Here is a 23,667-nt window from a genome sequence, read left to right on the forward strand (position 1 = left end):
CCTCCTCGTGCATTCCTCCCTGCTGCATACCTCACAGACCCCCCCGTGTCGCCCTCGTCTGTTCTCCAGATGAACCCCCTGTCACCCCGCTCAGGTGGACACGCCTGGGAATGCACATCGTTCGGCAGGCATCGCTCCATCCGCACGTGCCCAAAGCGCTCCGAGCGTGTAGGAAACGTCCCATTGTTGCAAACGGGATGTGACAGATGACCAGCATCGCACAGAGAAACGGTTCCTGGTCACCGCGTAACTGGGAACCTCGTCACTCCGGATTTCATGAACAAGGGCTAGAAAACTGATATCTAGATGAAGACGTGGGAAATTTTTTTATGTAGTGTATATTTTCTGGAAACCATCTCATCTTGGAGCTTATTAACAAGATAATGCATGCATTTTTTAAATGCTGCACAAGCTGGCTGTTAAAATGGTACACTGCTTGATTCAGCAGTGGCACGCATGCCGTATAAAAAAATAATATTGCTTCGTGCTTGCAAACTGATAAGGGATCCTATTCACGGGCTGAGGTTGGTCGGCCCTTTTGTGGACATGATTTTCCTTGTGGAGAAATGAACTCTGGCCCACATTCGATGGGACTCGCCGGCTCTTCCTGGCTGCTGTAGCCACAGATATATAGCTGATCAGCCCTGCGTGTGCTCTTAACTGTGAAGGAACAGGAGGCTTTGTGGCTCAATTTGGTGGCTTTCCCCTTGCTTCACCTCCTGCAGGGACCTGGAGTCGCTGGTGACCACGGGCGGGGCGAGGGTGGGTCTCAGAGTGAGCGTTTGTATAGACCTTGCGTCCATCTGCTCCTGGGCAGACGGGACTACTTGCCTTAAATCGGGGCAGATTAAATCAAGACCACGGCCTTCCCGCTAATCACAAATCACAGAGTACTTGCAAACCTGCTCCCGAGCCAGCATCATTTACCCGGCTGAGTGCCTGAGCTGACGTGTTTTATTTGGCCCCATTCATTATTTTGCCCACTTGCAGCAGGCTTCATAAGCTGTTGTAGTACCAGCCTTGCGTAAACACAAAGTAGCCTAGCACCAGGCTTGGATGAACAGAGAGTCACTCTCACTCTGTTCACACGCAGTGTTACCTGGCCCAGCGTGCACTCTGGAAAAGTTGCTCCAGCAGTCTGGCAGCTGAAAACCTAGTCACATTTCTGGAACTCTTTTGAAAGCAGTTACATTGCCAGGTCAAGCACGCAAAACTTGACTTCTTTTGCCAAGACACCAGTCCAATTGTGTTGTTTCTTACTAGCTACCAAAAAAAGGAAAAAATATGGACCTTGTACATCAAATACATGAAGGCCTATCTTGCTAATAGTGCAGTACACACTATCGCCATTGCACATCCATGTTATACGGTTATAAAAAAAATTTCCATTAACAAGCTACTTGGCAAACATTGGCTAGCTTCTCTGACGATTAAGACGGTTAAGAAAATCATAACCCGGTATTTTTGTTCACACAACGGTAAGCCTATCATGTGTGAATGCAGCCAACATGGATAGATTGATACATTTCCGGAACAGTTGAAATGGTAATGTTGCGTGTGCAGTGTGTGAAAGCAGCTACTGTAGTGCTAGGCTGAGGTGAACGGTAATGTAGCACCGGGGAAATGTGGGGGTGGGGGCGCGGGGCCGGCGACTATCTTGCATTTTTAATTTGTTTTGCAAGCTGAAAACAATCAGCAGTCCCTGTCAAAATAGCTATTTCTCTATCTCTGAATCGAAATCCCCAGTGTTTTAATTGAAATTCATGTTTTTAATAAATTTTTGTATGGCAGGGCCAGACAGACATTTTTAAATCCCAGTTAAGATGAGTAATGACTGTTCTTCTGGGGAATTGCGTGGCTATTGTTAACACCCTAGGGAGTCCCCCCCCCCCCCCCCCCCCCCCCCCAACCCATGAGCAGTGCCTGTCGCACCGCAATCTGCTAATATCCAATGAGACATAGTCTCTGCCAGGCGTGCAGCTGAACGCTGGAGCCAGGGAAGGATATTCTGACAATCCTGCAGCGCCCTGCACCGCCGCCAGCCTTTCATTACTCCACCGCGTTCCTGTATCTGCTCCTCTGAGCTGTGCCCAGGGCACTAAACCTGGCTGTGGAAGCTAAAGCAGCACATCCAAACAGGTTAATTACAGTTAGTCACCATAACACCCTCCCCCAAGCCCAGCAGCCTTTATCACCTTAATCCATAGGCATTACATTTCATACTATCAAATGCTTATTTATAGTAACTGAGGTACCCCGTGTACAAAGACAATTGCTGGGAAACTTTTTGTTTTTATTTTTCAAATGCGCTCATTCGGAATGAGAAACTACTGCATTTCTTTTCCTGTTTATTGAAAAAGCAATTCTGTATCTGTGTCAGGAGATTGCAGCCAATAGTGAATGTAACTTTAGAAACATGAATGCGGTGGGTGTAGTAGAAAACTTTCAATGCTGCCTTGTTGAGTGAAATACTCTGATTAGTAATATCTATTTCCTAAAGGAGGAAGGAGTTGGGTAATTTATGAAGAAACACAGCCAGTCTGAAAATGTCGGCGTTGTATCACGGTTTAGAAAGCCTATCACAGACGGGCCCTTTGTGTGGCCACACCCTATAAGTGGGGGCGAGACGAGAGCACAGACATAAATACAGTCTGAATGCCATGAGAGCTTAAAACTGACTCAGGACCCCAGGGATGCAGTCAGAGCCAATCAGGAGTCTCCTGTGGCCGTGACATCTGCAACAAAGTGGTCCAACTAACATCAGAGCTGGAACTTTACAAAGAGAAAAAATTTGAGCTATGGCTCAAAACAAAAGAATCGGTCAAATTCATATCGGCAAAATGGTTGTCCCCAGAGAATGATGGGCTTTGGGGAATGGTTCCCCTTGTGTTCAGATCTTGGAAACCTATATTGTTTCAATGTGAGCCCACTGACCTTGTTGACCATTCACCTCAACAGAGCTGAGGTCAGCCGATCTGTGCTGGTGGAAATGAACTAAAGTATCAGTGCAGGAATCCCGTTCCATTTCACACTCGCCCCGTCTCAAGTGCTTTGTACTGCAGCCTGGAAAGAAAGAGCAACGATGGGTTCTAGACACGGGATCAGCCTTGAGATTGCTGACAAAGTATTGAGCCCAAATGCAGGACCCAGCTGTTGGCGACCACACAAGGCCCTGCAGCCGGTAAACTCTGAAAGTGAGTCAGGCGGCAGCTATGATGGGGAGTCATCTCTGGGAAGACCAGGCCTGAACAGGAGCCGAGACTCAAGCTACCGCGAGGGAGGCCTGAACAGCCCCAACTCCGAAACACTGTGTCCCTCACAGAAGGGCCCGTCTCTCACAGAAGGGCCCATCTCTCACAGAAGGGCCCATCTCTCACAGAAGGGCCCAGGCTCTCACAGAAGGGCCCGTCTCTCACAGAAGGGGCCCGTCTCTCACAGAAGGGCCCGTCTCTCACAGAAGGGGCCCGTCTCTCACAGAAGGGGCCCGTCTCTCACAGAAGGGGCCCGTCTCTCACAGAAGGCCCTTTTCAGTTCAGGCAGCGCTTCCTCTTTCTTTCCTTTTCTTTCCTTTTTTGGTTTCGAGTTCCGTACGTTTTACCCGAGAAATAATACAGCGCTCATTGTGTGGAAGTGAAAAGCTGGGTCTCTGGGCCGCTAATTGAAAACAGAGATCACTTTGTGACTTAGGACTCAGGCGTTTCGTTTTTTCCCCCACGTCTCCTCGGGAACTAGTTTGGCCGCATACTTAAAATAGCTCTCTGACGTGTGCCGTCCTGTTGAGGAATGCAGCTGTGGCCGTCCCGAGCGCTCTGCGGCAGGAAGTTATGCAAACGTGCGTTTCCATGCGCAGAGCGCTGGCTGAACGATTATGTGCCTGTAGAAGTTAGCGGGAGCAGCAGGCACCCGACCCAGCAGCCTGCTCTGGCCTGTTCTGCGCTCCCTTCCTCGTGGCCCCAAGTAGTCTTCCTCCGTTCTCTCCCTTTTTCTTCTCGACTGGGAGACCTTTGTGGGGGCAAATCCCACGACGTCCACTCTGGACTCTGGGAAACGCCTATGGAATTCCTTTTAACAAGGGTCTAACAGTCTGCGTAGCATCCCTGGCCAGCCTTTCTGTGAATATGAAAGGTTGTGGAAAAGCCTGCAGTTCAACAGTGAACTCCCTGCTCCAAGGCATCTGCTGCCGGCAGCTGCCTTGTCATGCCTGGCCTGTTCCTCAGCCCTCTCCTGCTAAACCCTCCCCTCTCCCCCTCTGTCTCTCCCCGTCTCCTCTAACTGCCACCATCCACACTTCACTGAACCCTAGGCATCCCAGTTATCTTATTTTCCATCCTCCCAATGGGACGGCGCTCCTTGAGGTTTTCACACCTAATCCGCAGACTGGCTCATTTTTCAGCTTCGGCGAGGCCAGCGGGTGCAGGCACCTCAGCACTTCCACCGCGGCGAATGCGGGGAAGACTGCTCCTGGTGGTGCGGGGCAGGCTGCTCCTGGTGGTGCGGGGCAGGCTGCTCCTGGTGGTGCGGGGCAGGCTGCTCCTGGTGGTGCACGCTGTGGCCTGCTCCCCTGGCACAGGGGCGGAACAGTTCATCAGGGCAGTGAGGGAGGGGTGCCCGCTGAAACGTCCATCTGTTACCAAGGGATATGTCAAGTAGCAGCCTCGGCTAAGCACACCTTGGATTCAGACTTGGGCATATTAATGTCCGTCTTAATCTTTTGACTCGTTATTTATACAGATTGTCGGGCCTTTGTGATTTTAACCAGTTCTAGCCGGTCATAATACATTGGGGCAACTCTGTCATCTTGGCAACCGAAGCCACTGGACACAATGGCAACTGGAGCCCCCCTCCACACCCGGGCTTCCCACCCCTTCTGATCTGACGATGCGCTAAAAGACTTGAAATGCATTTTTGGAATCCAGCCTAGAAAATGTATGGACTAATATGGTGAGCACAAAAATATTTTAATAGGTCAGTATCCATATGTAACCAAATGTATAACACATGTACTGTGGCCTGCCAGGACCCCTCTCATGACCCGGCAGTGGATCCGACCCACAGTTGGTAGTCAGTGGTCTACACTATGAGCTGTTGTGGAACCCTATGTCTGAACTTCGAAAGTGTCCCACCCCCATTTTATTTCCATGATATGGGGAAGAAGAGTTGGGAGCAATTTTCACTTTGGGACTGCTAGTTTTGGCAGATCCTTTAAAGCGCTGTGTCACTGAGGCGCCCTAGAGAACCCAGAAAGGCCTAGGCAACACAATGCATTTCAATGGTCAAGTTTCTTCAAAAATGGTCATATCATCAAATACAGTGTAGCGTGTAGCGTGCAGATCTGCCCAAAAGCAAATAAAGCACTATGACTGGGGACTTTTTTTTGTCAGCCAACTCTCTGTGGCTTTGCGCCTGTCACTGTTGTGTGATAACTGCCACAAGAAAAATCTTGGCAGCATTTGTACTTTTATCAGGAGCCTATTCTTATTTAATCGTATGGTCACAGAGCGGGTATCTTGTCCTGAAATCTTTGAAATTAGGCGTTTAAATGCGAATGAGCCTCCCCGTCGCCCTTGTGGTTTCCGGGTGCCTGCAAGAGCATTGCTCGCTTGGTCTGCCCTCATTGCGGGTGATGGCTGGGATTACCAGAGATTAGGTTCAATCCTGCCAATGTCACTTCTCCCACAATATGGTGAAGCAGTCTGGCCTAGTGCTCACAACGCCCATGTGTTATGGATCTGCTTACTTAATATGACCTACTTTCTTGCCATTTTTTTCCTGATCAACTTTAAGTTGTGGCAGGTGAGTATCAATTTTTTTTTAATTGCGTGTATAACGCACATTATAAAACCACACATGACAGGACACGAATGCCTATTTAGCAGCACGTCAAGCTGGGATATGCTCACATGCAAATCAATGGGAACATATCATCAAGGGGAACATTATAGGGTATCTAAGTTCAAATTGTTGTTTTCTCATACTTTAGTGCTTCCTTTTCAGAAGTGGTAGATGATAACAGAGGAAGTAATTTCACCAAGAAGGAGAGCCAGCTGACCTTATATAGGCTACCTCTCCAATTGGTCAGCACACACTTATTGAGAAGTGGTGCACAATAAAACTAATGTGCTCATGTGCAGCCAGGAAGAATGGAGTCTTTAGTGCATTGGCCTGTATCATAGGCCTACAACCCTGGTCTTAGAGAGCTGCTAGCTCTGCTGGCTTTTATTTTCACCTGGAAATTGGCACTCATTTGACCCGGTTAACCAGGTGAAGGTGAGTGAACTGTAATTCTCAAATTGAGCAGTCAAAGTGTGGGGCTGCAACAAAAACCCACAGAATTTCACTAGGACCAAGTTTGCAGACCCCTAGCCTATATACATTTCATAACTTATTCCCTCATCTGTTCAGGATGTACGCCTTTTGTATACATACCTTTTCATAATGATAGAATGCTTTTGATAGTTGCTGTCAGATTGCAGGATGTCTCTGACGCTAACTGGGAATTGTACTTAATCTCATCAGGAAAGCAGATGAGTGGTTTGAACTGTAGTTAAGCGCTGAGTAACTATGAAAACCCCAAGGCTTCCCAGGGCCAGGGTTTGTGGACTCCTGATGTGGAACCCCTGGGGATGGCAGGAGGCACAAATACTGAAAGTACAATGTCTTTGAAGGTTGTGTACGTGGAACTGATGCCAGACATTGCATGTCCGAAAGTGAGCATTTTCCAAATAGTAACTGCACAGGCTAAGTGGAGCCACAGTTTAACTTTAGAAAGTTATCAAGCTGGATCCTTTTGTTTTCGCTGGTTCCAAAAATAGTTTTACCTCTGCAGACTGAAGTGTACCACTTGTGCTGGGATGTAATGTTTTTGTAGTCTTTTATAGTATTGGCGCTAAGCTGCAGAAGGCGTGACATTGTTTTCTGCTTTTTTTTTTTTTTGTGAGCATTAAATGGTATGGTGTGGCATGATTGGTTCTACGAGCGCCACACTGAACCACCTAAAAACTGTTTATTGGCTCATCTAATCAGCAAATCAGTCTGTTCACTGTTCCACATACTCAAGTCTAACTATTTTAAAAAGGATTCAGTGCCACAAATATGTGCTCTTTAATGTGCATTGAACTTCAGGAAATATGAAAGAAATGCTTGCATAACGGCAACAAAGAGTGCTCTGTACACTGGTAGATCGGTGTTTGTCTATTCCAAGTCTCCTTAAAACAGCCTTGTCACCTCACTGGCATATAAGTACACTTATATTTTTCAGGGTTGTACATTTTTTGTCATGCCTTTATGTTTCTGGTTTTATTGAGCAAACAGTTCCTCTGCTGAGCAGCATTAAAACATTCAGCTGCACATTCAGCAGGATAGCACAGCTTTTTGGGAACTGGATTTGGACCTACGAAAACAGGAAGTGTCCTGAGGTGACCAATCGCTATGCTAGATGGCAGAGTCCTCAAGCAGTGCAGGGTGGACCTCTGGACCTGTTGTTCATGGTCCCAGCAGGACAACGTGGGTGTGCACCTCAATCACAAAATGTCTCAGCAAATTCAAAAATGTGTTCCGGAAAGTTCATGTGTATGCGTCATGTTGTTCCTATGTCCATGTAATAGCATGAGTTGCTTTATCCAGTCATTGAATAATGATAAAAATGCTGAGTTAAAAATGTTTTCGTAATGCTCAGACTGAGTCTTGGTTGAATCAGGCCAGGTTATTTAAATGGGCTGTTACGCACTAATACAGTAAGAGTGAAGTTGGTGTAGATTCTGTATTATGTGGTGTCCCTCTGAGGGACTGAACTCCGTGGACACTAGCCACCAGTGTTTGTATATGTTCATCCCACCCCTCCCTCCCTCCCCAAGCTATCTGGGGAAAAAAACTGGCAAGGTTCTGTGTGAGCCTGCTCTTTCAGCCTCTCCCAGATCATATTTGGCTCACTGTCCGGCCGTGTTGCTCGTAGCCTCAGTGTAAACACCAGGCCGGGCAGGCCATCGTCCAGCAGCTGCTGGGGCTTGAAGGGATGCTTCCAGCTTGACCACAGCTCCCTGCTGCTTGATGCTGTGTGGATTTGTAGCTCTCAGACAGGGCTTGACCACAGCTCCCTGCTGCTTGATGCTGTGTGGATTTGTAGCTCTCTGACGGGGCTTGACCACAGCTCCCTGCTGCTTGATGCTGTGTGGATTTGTAGCTCTCAGACCGGGCTTGACCACAGCTCCCTGCTGCTTGATGCTGTGTGGATTTGTAGCTCTCAGACAGGGCTTGACCACAGCTCCCTGCTGCTTGATGCTGTGTGGATTTGTAGCTCTCAGACGGGGCTTGACCACAGCTCCCTGCTGCTTGATGCTGTGTGGATTTGTAGCTCTCAGACCGGGCTTGACCACAGCTCCCTGCTGCTTGATGCTGTGTGGATTTGTAGCTCTCAGACAGGGCTTGACCATGGCCAGGAATCGAGCCGCTTGTCTGTAATGCCATATCACTGCAGTGGTCCGGTCTGGTGAAGACCAGGCGCTTGCTGTTGAACAGCAGAGAATGAAATGCGGTGTGGCCCGTCTCACACAGGAGCTGCATTGTTCAGACGTTTCGCATGCCATCAATACAAAGCGTTTCTGATCTTGAGACATCCAGTGGCTTTTGTGTTTGTGAAACTCGGGCCTTGCCAATGCTGTTTGGTAGGCATGCATATTCAGATGCCGGGAACCGGTTAAACGGCAAGAGGAGCCTTCACTTCACTATCGCGTCGTGCTCAGGTGCCGGCAAATATCAGTCATTTTCATCGATGAATGAATGATGACTGGACGCACAATTTATGACCCCTTGAACCAAAGCAGTATTTTTCTTCACACAAAACTCCATGGAATGCACAGGTGGCTGTGTGCAAGCTAAGTGTTTAGCCTTGCCTTTGCTTTTTGTTCCCTTTTGCCTTCGGACTGAATTATGATCGGATGGTTCCAATGAAAGAATGGGATGTGCATCACTTGGTGCAGGGTTTGGTCCAAAAAATACAGAACCAACCATAGCAACCTGCCTTTAATGCTGGAGCGGTGGATGCTGAGTGGACAGCGGTCGCGCCCGCATGCGGATTTGAAAATCGGACCTGCTAGTGCCTAGCCGACCTGGCGGGAGAGGAAGTGCCAGCTGCCTGGGTCTGGCCACGCGGAGGCTTGCGTTTCCCAGCGGGGTCGGGCTGCTGGGTTTGTAAGCCTGGCAGGCTGTCTGACGAAGGCCCGGCGTTAACGGCCCACACCCAGCCTCTCTCACCGTGCTGTGCCAGCTTTGTGTCTGGGGCTGTCCTGGATGACAACAACCAGAGCGCAGGCACCTGTACAAGAGAAAAAGCAGAGTCTGGCCTCTCAGACTTGCGGGAGAGCAAATCAAGGCCCCCGACGTTGATATTACCCATTGAATAATGATTCCCTTCATAACACTACAGGCAAAAAAAAAAAAAAAAGACACCACGAAATGAAATGAATGCTGTAAAAATGAGTAGCTTAAAATGGGTGAAAGTACAAAGTTGAATGCAAGATTACTGCACCCTGAATGACACTTTGATCAGTAATATAACCGTGGCATGTCCAGTCAGGTTGCTTTTTTTTTTTCTTTCTCAGAAATCTGCATTTTCAAAAAGCAGGCTGTGAAAATGTCAGTCTTTTGTCCAATTTCACCTGCATTCATGAACTGACATTCTTAGTAATTATGCACAAAAATAGTGAAATTCTGCAAAGCGCTTGTGCGGCAGTCAAACACACTCCGCGAATACTTCTGGTGGACTGTTTCTGTCCACCAGAAATATAACCTTTATTGGTCAACTGTGGTAAAAGCTGCTGTGTAAAAAGGCATCATGGTAATGGTGGCTAACCAACCTACTACAGCTACGTTGTGTCTTATGAATGCTAATTCTAACATATTCATTCTTCTTGCAGTATATTGCATGAAACTGTCTGGCTTTTAGTGCTTACTAGCTTAATTTAATTTGCGTTTATTTGACAGAGACATTGCTCATATCAACTTCTCTGTTAATGTGTCAGGGAGGCTCATTTTCAGCTGTAGTCCCTGGGATACATGTCTTGGCTGTCAGAGGAAACTGAAACATGTAGAGGATGTAAACTCCACACAGAGAGGATCCAGGTTGGACCACCTCCTTGCAAGGCCATTGTGTTAACCACTGCGTCACTGTGAAGCCCAGTTATAATTTATGTGCTAGGTAGCATGCTGTCATACCTTACTAGATTTGGACAGTTTATTGAATGGACAAGAGCAATTTTAGCTAATAGGAAAACAATATGAAGGTATGAATTTAATTAGGTGTTGATTTAATTAATGTGAATGTTCATCTTGTATATGATTGCGTGAGCTTTTTTCTCTAGTTGCATTTTCAGTCAAATGGGTTCTTTGAAATCCGCTCATAGGTCAACACGGTTGGCATTGTTGCGGGTGGCTTTAGATACTATTTTGTTTGCAAGTTAAAAATTTGAAGACTAGGGTACAATGGGTGCAGGAAAAGGTGTTTGGAAGGGTTATCCCATTTTGTTTAGCCAAGGCCTGAACTGTGATATTATGAAGCTAGAAGAGAATGGTGATTTATTTATTTATTTTAAATGTTCTGTTACTTTACAGATCGGATATTAAGGCATAATAAAAATAAATCCTAGAGTAGTATGGATTCTGAGGGAATAGTTGCTCTTCCAGTTATGCTTCTGTTGTGAAAAGTGTCACGAAGTATAATGTTTTAAAACCAATTGAGGACTCCTAAGTAGGGCTGCACAATATAGCTATCATGGTGCATCAAATATATTTTTTCGCCCAATAAGAACCATCTCACGTGGCGGTAGGTTTCGTTCCTTATTTTCGTCTTTAATCATACTTGATACGGTAACACATCTCCAAACTTCAGTGAAATGCTTCCAGGGGAGAGAACCTCTCCTATATCTGTTCAGTGTTGGTTAACTTGCCTATTAGTTTTGAAAAACACATTGCTTACATTTTTGCTCTATCCATGGAAACAGCATGGCCCAGTGACTGTCATATCAACATCGAAAAGATACAAGGGACGTTTTCTTCCCCCGGAAGCATTTCACTTTGGCTCAGAAAATTGGAGGTATACTACTACTGCATCAGGTATGATTAAATAAGTTAAAAAATGACTGAAAGAACGGCATGCCGGATATATCACCCTGCTCTACTCCAAAGGTGATAGTGATGCATGCATACTTTTTCGTTTGTTTTTCTTTTGGTCCGCTCTTGGGCTGTTCTGTCTTTTTGTGAGACCAATCTGCAGCGGGATTTAGCAGGAAGCTGAGATGTGAATTACTGTCATCAGTCCCACAAGCGATAAAAGTCGTTTCTCTAGACGAGCGCTGTCTAGCAATGGTCTCAGCATGAAAATAAGCCTTACCTTTAGGTGAAAAAATGTGGCTTTGGAAGAGCCCATAGCAGGCCTCTGCCCCTCCCAACAGAAGGCACTGCTGATAAGTAATTTGAAAAGTATACCGACAACATATGTTCACACTTAAGCCTGAGGGGTCCAGTGTTCCAGTCAGCACGTACCCATTTGACAAACAACACAGGAACACGGTGATATAATGGTGGCTGTATAGTGATAGTTAGTCAGGGCGGGAGTAGAAACAACTCATCCTTGGCAACTTGAACCTTTGAGTTTTCTGAAACTTGACTTTTAATTTGAAATTGCTTGACTTTGAATATAAAATAATATTTACGAAACTATATCAAGTGTGGCAGTATTCTAATTTTTTTATGTAATACAAGTGTCTTGGACAACAAAACCATGGTGAAAATATTTTCTGAAATATTTTTTATTTTATTTTTATTTAATGTCCCTTGTGTAGGTTTCAACACAGTGGAATAGGCTTCCACTGTAGGGTTATTGAGATTAAAGGCTGACTGTAATTTCTGTTGCTTCTCCACAAAATTATTTTCAGAAGTGGCAACTAAGTATCTTGATAGATTATGGTTCTTGTAGTTCCTTGCACTGGCATCTTGGTAGCCTTGGCAACAACTTTTCTTAGCCCACTGAATTCTGGTACTGAGCCTTTTGTTGCCAATAGTGGCAATGTCAAGTACATCTGAGGTAGTTAGACTTGGTTTATTTGGCAAAAGCTTAGCTAAGTATTCAATATCTTGCCTGAGGAGTGAATGATGTGTTCATTTCCATGGTGATGAGCTGAGCAAGGAAGACTGTTGTATAAAAAGAAGAATTAAATGTAGAAGACAAGATGAACAAGGAAGTAGTTGTCTTTTGCTCGTTGTAAGCCATTCACATTCTATTAGCGATCAAAATGACTGAGTGGGCCTTTAAGACCAGAAACCCATGTCCTCTCCAGGGGACAAAAAGTAATTGCTTGCTTTTGGGAGGATACTTTCCATAGTCTTGAAAATGACATCAATGTTTTCAGTTAGCATAGTTGTCCCATCACACAGGAGCAACTGGTGTGGCCTATTGAGAATCTGCAGTCTAAATGGCAGTTGCACAAGAACTTGGCCTATGCACCTCCACTTTAATGACTGCTCAATTCAGCTGGTGGACTGCTGTGTGAACGACCGTTGGCGCTTCACGTTTTGGCTTAGAACATTTCTGCAATTTAGTCCATTTCTAGCCAATTTGCAGTATTGAGATGTCCAAGTTTTATTGGAGAGGGAAGTATAATGGGAGTAAAATTGGATTCTAATATATGCAAGGGCCTTAAAGTCATTGAAGTCTTCGTAGAAACTTTGTTCATCATAATTGGTTTAGTCCTGCTGTCAAAGGTTCAAGCCTGGGCTGACTCAGCAGCAGAACGCAGTTGGCCTCAGGGATTTGGCTAGAGTTACCGCTCTATTTGTCTCATCCCGCGGCATGCCAAGCAGCCACAGGCTACCAGCTATCACGAGTAACAACCTGGCCTCTTCTCCAGACCCAGCGACCTAGCCTGCGGTCTGCTCTGCCGCAGCGCCCCTAGTGCGTGTGAGGGGGCATTGCGTCGATTGGACAGGCCGTTCCAAATTTGTAGAGAAGGTGGAGGGAGGTTCTCAAACTTATTTAGAGTGTTCATTTTACATGTGATTTGGAGGAGAGCTGTGGGCATGACTCATAGGGACAACAGACCATACCACATCCTGGGGAAGCGTTGACAACTGTGGTCGTTTCAGGCATCTTGTCATGACATTCACTGACGTTTAATAATCACCAAAGTTCTGTCTTGGTGAAAGATTTCAATTTGAACAAAGGTCAACCATGTCAGGCTTTCAAACCATGACGTGCTCATTTCCGTCAGACCTGCATTTCGGATAGCAACCCGTTGAGTTAATTCTTGCTGATTTCACTTCTGTTGCAGTTCTGCTTTCTATTTCCGTTGAGTTCCCAGGCCAGAGCACCCCCTGCCTGGGTTCAGCCCATTGAGAGTCGGGCCTCTCGTGTTACCTAGGGGTGGCTGCCGAGCACGGTTTGGGCTTGGCTGCCGGGGGTCAGCTTGCAGTCAGCAGGCTAGTGAGTAGAAGGCACAATGTTTTACAGGTGTCCTTCAGCAATGCCTGTTTGTATGCTCACACATCCATTTTTTTTTTTTTTTTTTTACCCATCCTCCTGTAGTCCCATGTACAAGGCGGAATATGCCTGTCCAATATGCCTTCCAAAATTTGCACACATTCAGGTGGGACTGAAAGGATGAACATTTTCCTTTTGTTGCTCATGCGATGTAAAAATGGTCTCTTTAAGGGACTTGCCTTTGAAAGGTTGTGTTTGTCCAGTTTTGAACACGTTCCACTCTGGACAAGCTCTATCCAACAGTACGTCGGTCTTTCCTAATGAAGGCGTGTTTTTGATCATTAAGGTCATTAATTGCGCACATGTCCCTGAATGACCAGACTAGGACAGGCCAAAATGATTGTTGCACAGTAATTATTTGGCCTGTTCGTGAAATAATGGGTTGGGAACAAGTGTAATGCCTACGCAATCTACCCATTAGATTAATTTTGAACCAATTTGGTCTAGAGCCTGACTCATGGGCCTCAGTGGTACATAGTACTTCAGATTTGTGTTTCAGTGGCGACAACATCAGATGTGCATTTCTGTGGCATTGCACTGAGATCAGGAAACCATGAGCAGCGAGCTGAGTCTGGCCTAAATTGTGTCAATCTAAATGATGCAGCAGTTCTATTCTGCTTCTGTCTCTGTCCCCCATGATAGTCTCTGTCCATTATGTACATCCTTACCTTTGAGTTCTTTCTGAAGGGATGCAAATCGTCCATATCTGCCATGGCAACTCTGCAGATTACATATGAGATTAAATACGCCAATACTTGAGATTACATCAGTGCCATGGAGAATGCTTGATAGAGAGACTTTAGGCTGAATTTGTACCTTGACTTGATTTATTTTATTTTATCCATTAACAAATAGCCTTCAATTTACAAGTTTACTTCAAGCTCCACTGGCCGTGGAGTTCAAAATGAGCTCAGCATACAAATAGCACATTTTTAGTGGCAGCAAAATATATTAAACAAAAGCAGTTTTGTTTATCTTGTCTTGCCATTTTGCAATGTGTTTATAATTTCAATTTCTGTCGTTCACATTATTAGTCAAGAGTAATGCTACTTCTGGGTGATCTTGCTCTTGCATTTTGTTTTATAGATGAGGTTTTGTATTTTATTATTTTTTTATAGAAGGAATGGGCCTTCTCTAGTAAGAACAAAATCAAATATGGCATTGTTTGCTTTTTGATCTCAATCGTTTACTGCGGAATGAATCCTTCAGAATAGTCTGGGCTCCCTGTCCTCAGCATTTCTATACATGGCTGCAGATGTCATGTCATTCATCAAAATCAGTCCATATCCATCAAATCGGCGATTAATCTCTGATGATAAACAAATCTTAACACTACCACTGTGTTGGCCAGATTTTAGATGTTAGTTTTCCCCGGCCCACCCAGACTCCATGCCTGGCCTGGGAATTCCTTTAAAATGAAGCCCGCACAGGATTTCAACAAGCCAGGAAACAGGGACTGTATTCAGCAGACGGATGAAAAGGACTGTTGGCATTGGTGAATTGGCGTTGAACCCCCGGTGTAAAGGTTAAATGCCCTTCAGATTAGACATTGTGTAAATCTCCCATCATCACCTCCGTCTTCCTCAGCTCCTCCCTACATTGTCCCAATACAACAGCTATTATGAAAAAAAAAAATGCCCTTTTGTTTTGGAGGAAGGAAGTAATAAAGGCTGTAGAGTATTCAAAATAAAAGTTTTGCACAAAACAAAAATATTACCATTATTATTATGACAAGATTATTGTGAATAGATTTCCACTTGAGTGGCGTGTCAGATTATTATTTATTTCATTTATTAACCTTTATATATACAGGGTAAGTTTTAAGTTATGCTGGGGAAGCCATTTTAGTGAAATGGTACCCCTTTTGAGCACACCAGTTGAGTCAAGCGGCCTGTTTCTGTCCTTGTCACTGATGGACAAATACAAAGCCAAATACGCTGGAGGGTTTCTGAAAAGCTCCCTCCCAGGGCTGCATGGAGGTAGCTGCTGATCTGCCGTGTCCCCCGACCCTCTTCTCGAGCCTCCATGTTGTCTCTGGCACTCTTCCTGCGCGAGAGCCGAAGATGTTTGCTCACGTGGACTTTCCTCTTTCCCTCCCCTCCCCTGAAAAAGGCATTCTCTTCATCATTCTCCATGCCTCACACCCTTTGCTCCGCACCTTTCAGACGGCCTGCGTGATTGAGGAACCTGTGATCAGCATCGCGCCGCTTTCTTTAACGCTGCCACTCGGAATATTTATTTGCCCTGCTGACGCCCTCCTCCAGAATATCCTGGGTTTGCTCGTAGCTTCTGGTTACCAAACATGGTTGCTACAACACCTTCAAAAAAAGAACGGCTTTATGTCAACAGAGTGACTAATTACTGTGGAAGGAATGACTCTTGTTACACAAGACTTTCTCTCTGTCCCGCTACCCCCCGTTGTTGCTTTTACCTTGACCCCAACTTGGGGACCTAGCCACATATACCAGGTCTGTAACGCAGTCCCGAAAAGTTTGGGAAAGAGAGCTCTGCGTTAGTGATTTGCCTGAACACTCGGCTCTAAAGACTCGTTACCATATTTACACAACGCAGGAGTCCCTCCTCGGCACACACTTGAACAGCTGGGGCAGCGAGCGCACATCTGCTTTTGTTCTCTTGTCCCTGTGGGAGCCTCTTCTCTGGGAGGAAGCTGAAAAAGTGACATTTCTGGCTCTTGTCCTTGGGGCATGTGTCACCTTCAGGCAGCTTGAGGCAAAGCACCAGGAAAGCATAACACGATGACTCCTGGCCTCCCAGTTACAAGCAGGGCTGGGGTTACGGTGGGCTGTGGTCGATCCACAGCCCGATGTACCACAGACATCCGGTACGTCTAAATTTCAGAATTACACCTTTATTTTCACCTTGGTGGAAATTAATATGAAATATATGTTAAAGCATTCAGGTAAGCAGTCTTGACTGTGCCATTTCAAGGTGGAAATTCAATTTGTTGTCTGCCATTAACAGGGACGACTGAAACAAGGCCTCATCATGGTTGACGTGCTTGTCATAGTTCTTTAATTTGATTTCCCAGGCATTCCAGATTATCATGTTACCTGTCAGGTCTTTGAAATATGTTCTTTAATTAAATCACCACATAACTTAGATATTGAGTAACCAAAAAAGATGAAATCAAAATATGCAGAACAAGCTCTACTGAGAAACTCTGGAAAAGCATCACTGGAAAGTTGATATTTGTGTGAAAGCATTTCAGCTTTGATTTGATTTGAACTGTCCGTAAAAGCAAAGTGTAAATAACTGTCTTTTTTTATAATAAAGGCGGGGGGGAACATGTCCTCAATTTGCCTAGTAGATGTGCTTCATTCTAGCTCAGTTCACCTGTCAGTCAAGGGGAAGGTCTGTGTTGGGGAAGTCTGATGCAAGGACATTTTAAATACATTACCATTTCTGTTTAAAGATAATATGGCTATAAAGCCTTATGTGCTATTGGAACAGTATTTACAATGCAAAAAAAACAAAAAACAGAGGCTTGTTTTTTATTTTGATTGGAGACCAGTCATAACAGCATTGATGTTTGGTCTGTCCCTGCACCTGGGTATTACGAACCTAAGTTGTCTGTCAAATGATCCCCGGATTTAGGGAAATCCTAGACATAAGGAAGTCGTATCACAGTGAAAGGGCATGAAACTACATTTTCATACAATTGAGCTATATGTAAAGCAGCAGATGATTAGGCGGTGGCCGAAAATAAATCTTTTGGTAATACTGTACGTCTTTGAACAGGGAGGCAAGTGAGGAGAAAAAAAACAAAACAAAAAAAACACGATTTCAAACTGAATGGTAAACTTACACTGCCTGTTACATCAAGCTGACATCTGAGCTTGGGTGAGAAATATATCCACTTCCTGTCTGTCTTCAAAATTGGAAAGTGACTAGTCGACCTGAGCCAAAGTCTTCATTTCATTGAGTCATCGCAATGATGAATGTTTAATGGTCCTCTTCAGCTTTATAAAATACACCCTGCTGTGGACAAAAGGTTCTAATTGCTTGTTTAAATAAATGCTGACTTTTGAAAGTATAATCTCTGATTTTTAATAATCTTTGAAACATTTAAAAAGTGAAATTGTTGGACATGGTGTCAGCCTGAACACATGGTCTTGACTGCTCCTGACTTTAAATGTTTGTTGTGTCCAATCAAACACTCCAATCCTGGGACTGATTTTCCTCAAGAATGTTGTTTAACCCTTTCATTCAACATAAAAATGTGTAATTACAATGTTCTTAAGTGAACAGTTCAGCGCTAATGCTGACGTTCACCACTAATAATCAAAAGCAGTGGGGTTCTAGAAAACTGTCTTATAACTTAAATAAACATACCAAAAAACCCTAAACTTCAAAAGGATAAAGCCGTTGACCTTTTTCTAAAGCCGTTTGTCCTCTCTTTCCAGGACGGTTTGGACGCTCTGGTCTACGACCTGGACTTCCCAGCCTTGAGGAAAAACAAGAGCATTGACAACTTTTTGAATAGATGTAAGTACATCCCGTAAGCCCTGCTTTAATCCCCTTCCTCAGCCGCCCGTCACCTCCGCCAGCCCTGACGAGCGAGGTGGTCTGAGCTGGCCCCGAGGCCGGTGCTGTTGGGGGCAGAGCGAAGCGCTTTCGGGTCACTGCCCCGGTGGGGGCTGGGCGGGGCCGCGTCTGCTGCCCGATATTTCCAACAAAGGGCCTTTCACGAGGCGGCTTGGCGACCCACATGGTGTCCCATTTGACGGACCCCGCGCACACTTGCGCTCTCACTGTAGGTCTCCCCTTGGGCTGAGAATCTGGCTGCCCTGGCAATTTCATTATTGAGTGGGGGAGTGGGCCGTGAAGGGTGTTTTCCAGAGCGCAGTTCAGCAAGCTTCAATGAATAGAAAGCCGGTGGGTGGATTTTACATATTAAACGGGGGCCTGTGCATACATCTACAGATACACATACCCTTGTATTCACACAAGTACGCACACACATGCGCACGCACAAACACGCACACACGAATACACACTCAGAATTGACCCTAGTTCGCAGCTGGGGTGGATTAATCCCAGCCTCTACACCAAGTGAGTGTGTCAGATTTGTTCAGTGATGAGGTCAATAGCATTGTAACCGATAATGTGTTCAGTACTCAAGGGTATACGCATTGCTGGACATTAATGGACAAGGTGGGAGAAGTGCTATTATTGCCTGGAGGGCATGCAACCATTTCTTTTGCGACCAATCCACCGACAGTGTGAGTGTGTGAGATGATTGTAATATTTCAAAATTGATAATGTTTAATTTTAAGCTAACTCACTGTGTTCCAAACAGTACCGCTTTCATGGTGAATAACTAAATAATTACTTCCAGATCAGCTTTGGCTTTAGTATAATTCCTTCCGTTTTCATAAAAACTTGGTACGAGTCACATACACAATCCATTTCACCATACAGTGACATGGTAAGAGAGCTCCACTGTAGCACTGTGGTGGGGAGGCTGTTGCTAATGAGAGGGTAGGTTATACGGCGGTGTTCGGACCGTCGTAAGCTAACACGGCCTTCCGTACGCCGGGCCGTTCACTTATTTGTTGTTTTCTCTATAAATATAAGTGTTTTATTGTCTGGGATAGTCAATAAGCAAACCAGTTTGCGTTGTTCCATTCTATATAAGACAGAAATACACTCACTGAACACTATACTACACTGGGTAGGGCCTCTCTTTGTTCTGAAAACAGCCTCAATTCTTCATGGCAGGATTCCACAAGATGTTGAAAACATTCCTTTGAGATTCTGCTCCATGTTGACATGATTGCATCACGTAATTTCTGCAGATTTGTCAGCTGCAAATTGCTCATTCTACCACATCCCAAAGGTGTTTTATTGGATTCAGATCCGGTGACTGGGAAGACCACTGAAGAACATTGCACTCATTGACACGTTCATGAAACCAGTTTGAGACTACTTTCTCTTTGTGACATGATGGAGAGTCAAATGTGGCCATGAAGGGATGCACATTGTTAGCAACAATACTGAAATAGGCTGTGCATTCAAGCGATGATTGATTGGCATTAACAGGCCCGAAATGTGCCAAGAGAACATTCCCCACACCGTTACACCAACGCCACCAGCCTGGACTGTTGACACAATGGTCCTGGGATTCATGCTGTTGGCCCCAAATTCTGACCCTACCATCTGTATGCCTCAGCAGAAATCACGATTCATCAGACCAGGCTTAATTTCAAAACGTCCAGTTTTGGTGAGCCTGTGCCCACTTCTGTTCTTGGCTGACAGAAGTGGAACCCAATGTGGTCTGCTGTTGCAGCCCATCCGCTTGACGGTTTGACGTGTTGCGCATCCTGAGATGCTTTTCCGCTCACCACAATTGTACAGTGGTGGTTATCTGAGTTACTGTAGCCTTTCTGTCAGCTCGAACCAGTCTGGCCATTCTCTGTTGACCTCTCATGAACAAGGCATTTCCTTCCGCAGAAGACTGTTGTGCGTGAAAATCCCAGGTCAGCTGTTGCAGAAATACTCAAACCTGGCACCAACAATCATGCCACGGTCAAAATCTCTGATCATATTTTTTTGGAAACATTAACTGAAACTCTTGAACTGCATGATTTTATGCGTTGTACTGCTGCCACAGGATTGGCTGATTTAGATATTTGCATGAATAAGTAGACATGCAGTGCTCAGTGAGTGTATATTCACATTCCAGTTTTTTTCCCTACTCTTTGTCCTCATTTTATTTTCTGCATACAATAAAATGACTCCTGAACGATTTTCTCTTTTTTTTTATGTTTATGGGAATTAAACTGTTTTTAGAACAGCAAGCAAGGATGGTGAAACTGAGCAGTAACTAGAAACAGCTTGTACATTGCCCCTCTCACTTTAATAGCCTTTTGCTATATTTTTAGATAACTTGGATGTCTTACACCCTACCACCCCCCCCCCCCCCCCCCTTATTTTTTTCCATCCGTGCTTGTACCAATCGTGACCCGTGTGAATTGAAAATAATCCTTTTCAGTTATGACCAAATTTGGCTGAATGTAATCTCTCCTCTGGGGAAGCAGAAATTGTTCAACTGGATGAGGACTCCATGCCTTTGCTGTTGTAACATACACTGAAACACCCACTGTTACAGTTGTAACACCTACTCTAGGCATATGTGTATCAATATGTTCAATAGGCTTATATGTTTTTTGGCGATTAGCAAGCAATGCTTTAATGGTAGTTAATATTTTCAAGATTAAATTTCATGGCCCGTTTCAATTTCTGTGAGATGAGAATATTTTTTGGAATTATATATTTATATAAGATGAAACCTATATATTTTTTTGCCTGCTGTACACAATGCACAGCACGAACATGGAACGTATTCAAAAAAGCCTTTCGCTTTTTGCATCAACTTTCTCCTCCTAGGAATATGTACATTTCTTCCCCGGCCGAAGCATAGCTTGTGCCACTGTGGGCTGCTGTCTTAATTCCTCTTACTATGCTGGGCAGCGACCGTAAACCACAGCAAGCCGTGGTCATGCGAGGCTCAGTCACACAGCCTCCTCCATCAGATTCTCCTGTGAAGGCGCCTTCAGCATAGAGGAGCACTCTATAGTAGCTTCACTGAGATACCCTGGAGCCATGTGGCGCACTAAAGACACTTTGTCAAGGATGAGTACGTCATTGCACACATTTGCACAGTCGGTCTTATCGCTCCAGGGGTCTCTCCAGCCTTGGTTTACTTCAACTCAAAGTCCATTATTGTTTCATATATTTTTGTTGAACATTAAGACCAGATACTTTATATTGATGGTATGTTTACAAATGGAAAGATCAGCACGGGCTTAAATGTTATCTTCCAGCCTGCTTGTCATAGTACAGACATGTTTACTGTTATCTGTGCTTCATCCTTATCTTTGCAAAAAAACAAGGTCAAGATTAACAGATTTAAACGGTACCTCCATTGGAAAGGAACTGATTTATTCCACGGAATAAAGAAAGCAAAACAATACACCAAGCTTTAACTTCTCAGCACATTTGTTTATAATAAGTGCCACATTTTAAGAAAAACCTTCAGTTTCATTAACAGCCAACATGCAGTTGAAAATAACGTTTGTTTAGTTTTATTTTCTAGTTTCGTTTTCTTCTCGTGTCTAATCACTTCAGACTGTTTCGCGGTTTAAATATTGCTCCATAGACTTTCCGAATCATACCGTGGTGCAGTGTGGTCGAAGTGTCAGTGAAAAGGCAGCAGAGAGCTGAATCTTTGAGCTCTGACCGATCTCCCCTTCACCAGACAAGGACACCATCAGCAAGATCCGGGACCTGCGCATGAAAGCCGAGGACTACGAGGTGGTGAAGGTCATCGGCAGGGGAGCGTTCGGCGAGGTGCAGCTGGTGAGTGCCCGCCCGGCCCAGCGGAGAGAGGCGGACTGAGACTTTAAAGTGCGGGAGGTTGCTCAGTGCGTTAAGGCCCCTATGATTTCCGGGTCATGTATTTTCCTTCCAAAGATTTGTTTTGGCTGACGTGCTTCATCCATCCCCTTCCCCCATCTCCTTGTTCTCCATATGAGGTGGAAAGACCAATGTCTTGTGCAGTCATACTTTCATTTTCAGTCAGTTGTCAGACTTGCAGTTGTAGTACATGACTGTGAACATAGGCGTTAACCACACTGAATGAATAAGAAAACGGTTAGCTAGCAAACATAATCGTAACAGAAGACTTTCATTTGTAAAAAATGGAGCTGGTGTTCCTCCTTATCACTGATTAATTTATCAGCATGTCAAAATTACATAAGAAATGAACTAGCCTACTACCATATCATATAGTGCTCCCCATTGCATGTATTCTGATTAATTTTGATACTGATTGGATATGCTGTTTGCAAACTTGTAGAGTGGGAACTGTCATTCTAATTTCAGTTTTATTCCTGTGTCTTCGCCCACTCGCTGTCACTATAACTAAGCATATCCCTATAGGCTGCTCCCGAGGTGACTGAAATGAGTCCATTGGACCATCTCAGTTTGGAGGCTAGTTTAGTGTGGTTCCCGGTCATTATGGGGTATTTATTTGTGGTAACTAACCCTGTGTTGTTGGTCGGTGTTGTTCTGAATTAGGGATGTGGCAAATCATCGGCTACCATCCAGTTTTGAAAATAGTTAACTGTATGACATATGTGAATGACTTAAAGCCAACAAAGGAAACAAATGTTTTCCACCCTGTATCAGCATAGTTTACAGCCAGAAAATGACAACAATTCTGAGACTATGGATTATACCATTATAAACAACAATGCAAAACTTAACACCGCTAAGTCATCACAAGTCATTTTCTCATACATTTTTAATGCAAAAAAAATTTGTACATTTAACAACATAATCTGCCAGATAGCTGTTAATGTGCTGCCTCTCTGTTAAAATTTTTATTGCATTTAAAAAAAAAACAAATCTTTCTTTTTTTCCCCTCATTTCATGGAGCTCATGTCATCATCCTTGTTGATGTTTCTAAAAAAAAAAAAAAAAAAAAAAAAAAAAAAAGATCATAAAACAAATACCATAATCTCTGCACAGGGCCTATTGATACTCTGACAGGTTCCGACAGGTCCTTACTACAAAGCTAGCTAGAGTGCTCGCAATCCAAATTTGGATGGTAACAAATTTGAATCTTTGTAGCCTGCTTGTGCGAATGAAATGCACTGTTCAGACCAGTAGGTTGGCCAGGGCCAGCACACGTAGTTCTCTTTTCTAGGCTTATCCACAAGTCGTTTCCTCTGCGACTGAGAACTCACACCTTTTCCCCTCAGTGTAGGCGTAAAGTCATCAGTTGCTGTTATTGCTACCTGCTTGCCGCAGCAAACTGGAAACCGAAACAGAAATCTTACATACTTTTACATACTTTTCTTCCATTTCATCTTCTTCAGGTGAGGCACAAGGCCACGAGGAAGGTGTACGCCATGAAACTGCTCAGCAAGTTTGAGATGATCAAACGGTCAGATTCAGCTTTCTTCTGGGAAGAGAGGGACATCATGGCTTTCGCCAACAGTGCCTGGGTGGTGCAGGTACAGTACTATGTTCACCCTGATGTATCCCGGCAGGTCTGTACAGACCTGCAGTATGCCCATATCAGAGCACCTGAATTGAATAAACATTCTGAT

General features: G+C 44.6%; 1 protein-coding gene across 2 annotated transcripts in view; it reads left to right on the top strand.

Moving 5' to 3' along the window:
• rock1 (Rho-associated, coiled-coil containing protein kinase 1) overlaps nt 1–23,667 on the top strand; it is a 65,944-nt gene that overhangs the window by 15,571 nt on the left and 26,706 nt on the right. For both annotated transcript variants that reach the window (XM_061254198.1, XM_061254197.1), the window contains exons 2-4: nt 17,953–18,034; nt 21,810–21,910; nt 23,434–23,571. In XM_061254198.1, coding sequence (XP_061110182.1) covers nt 17,953–18,034; nt 21,810–21,910; nt 23,434–23,571 — 321 coding nt within the window. The remainder of the gene's footprint in view (nt 1–17,952; nt 18,035–21,809; nt 21,911–23,433; nt 23,572–23,667) is intronic.

This window comes from Conger conger, chromosome 9 (assembly GCF_963514075.1).
Source record: "Conger conger chromosome 9, fConCon1.1, whole genome shotgun sequence".
NCBI classification, from domain to species: Eukaryota; Metazoa; Chordata; class Actinopteri; order Anguilliformes; family Congridae; genus Conger; species Conger conger.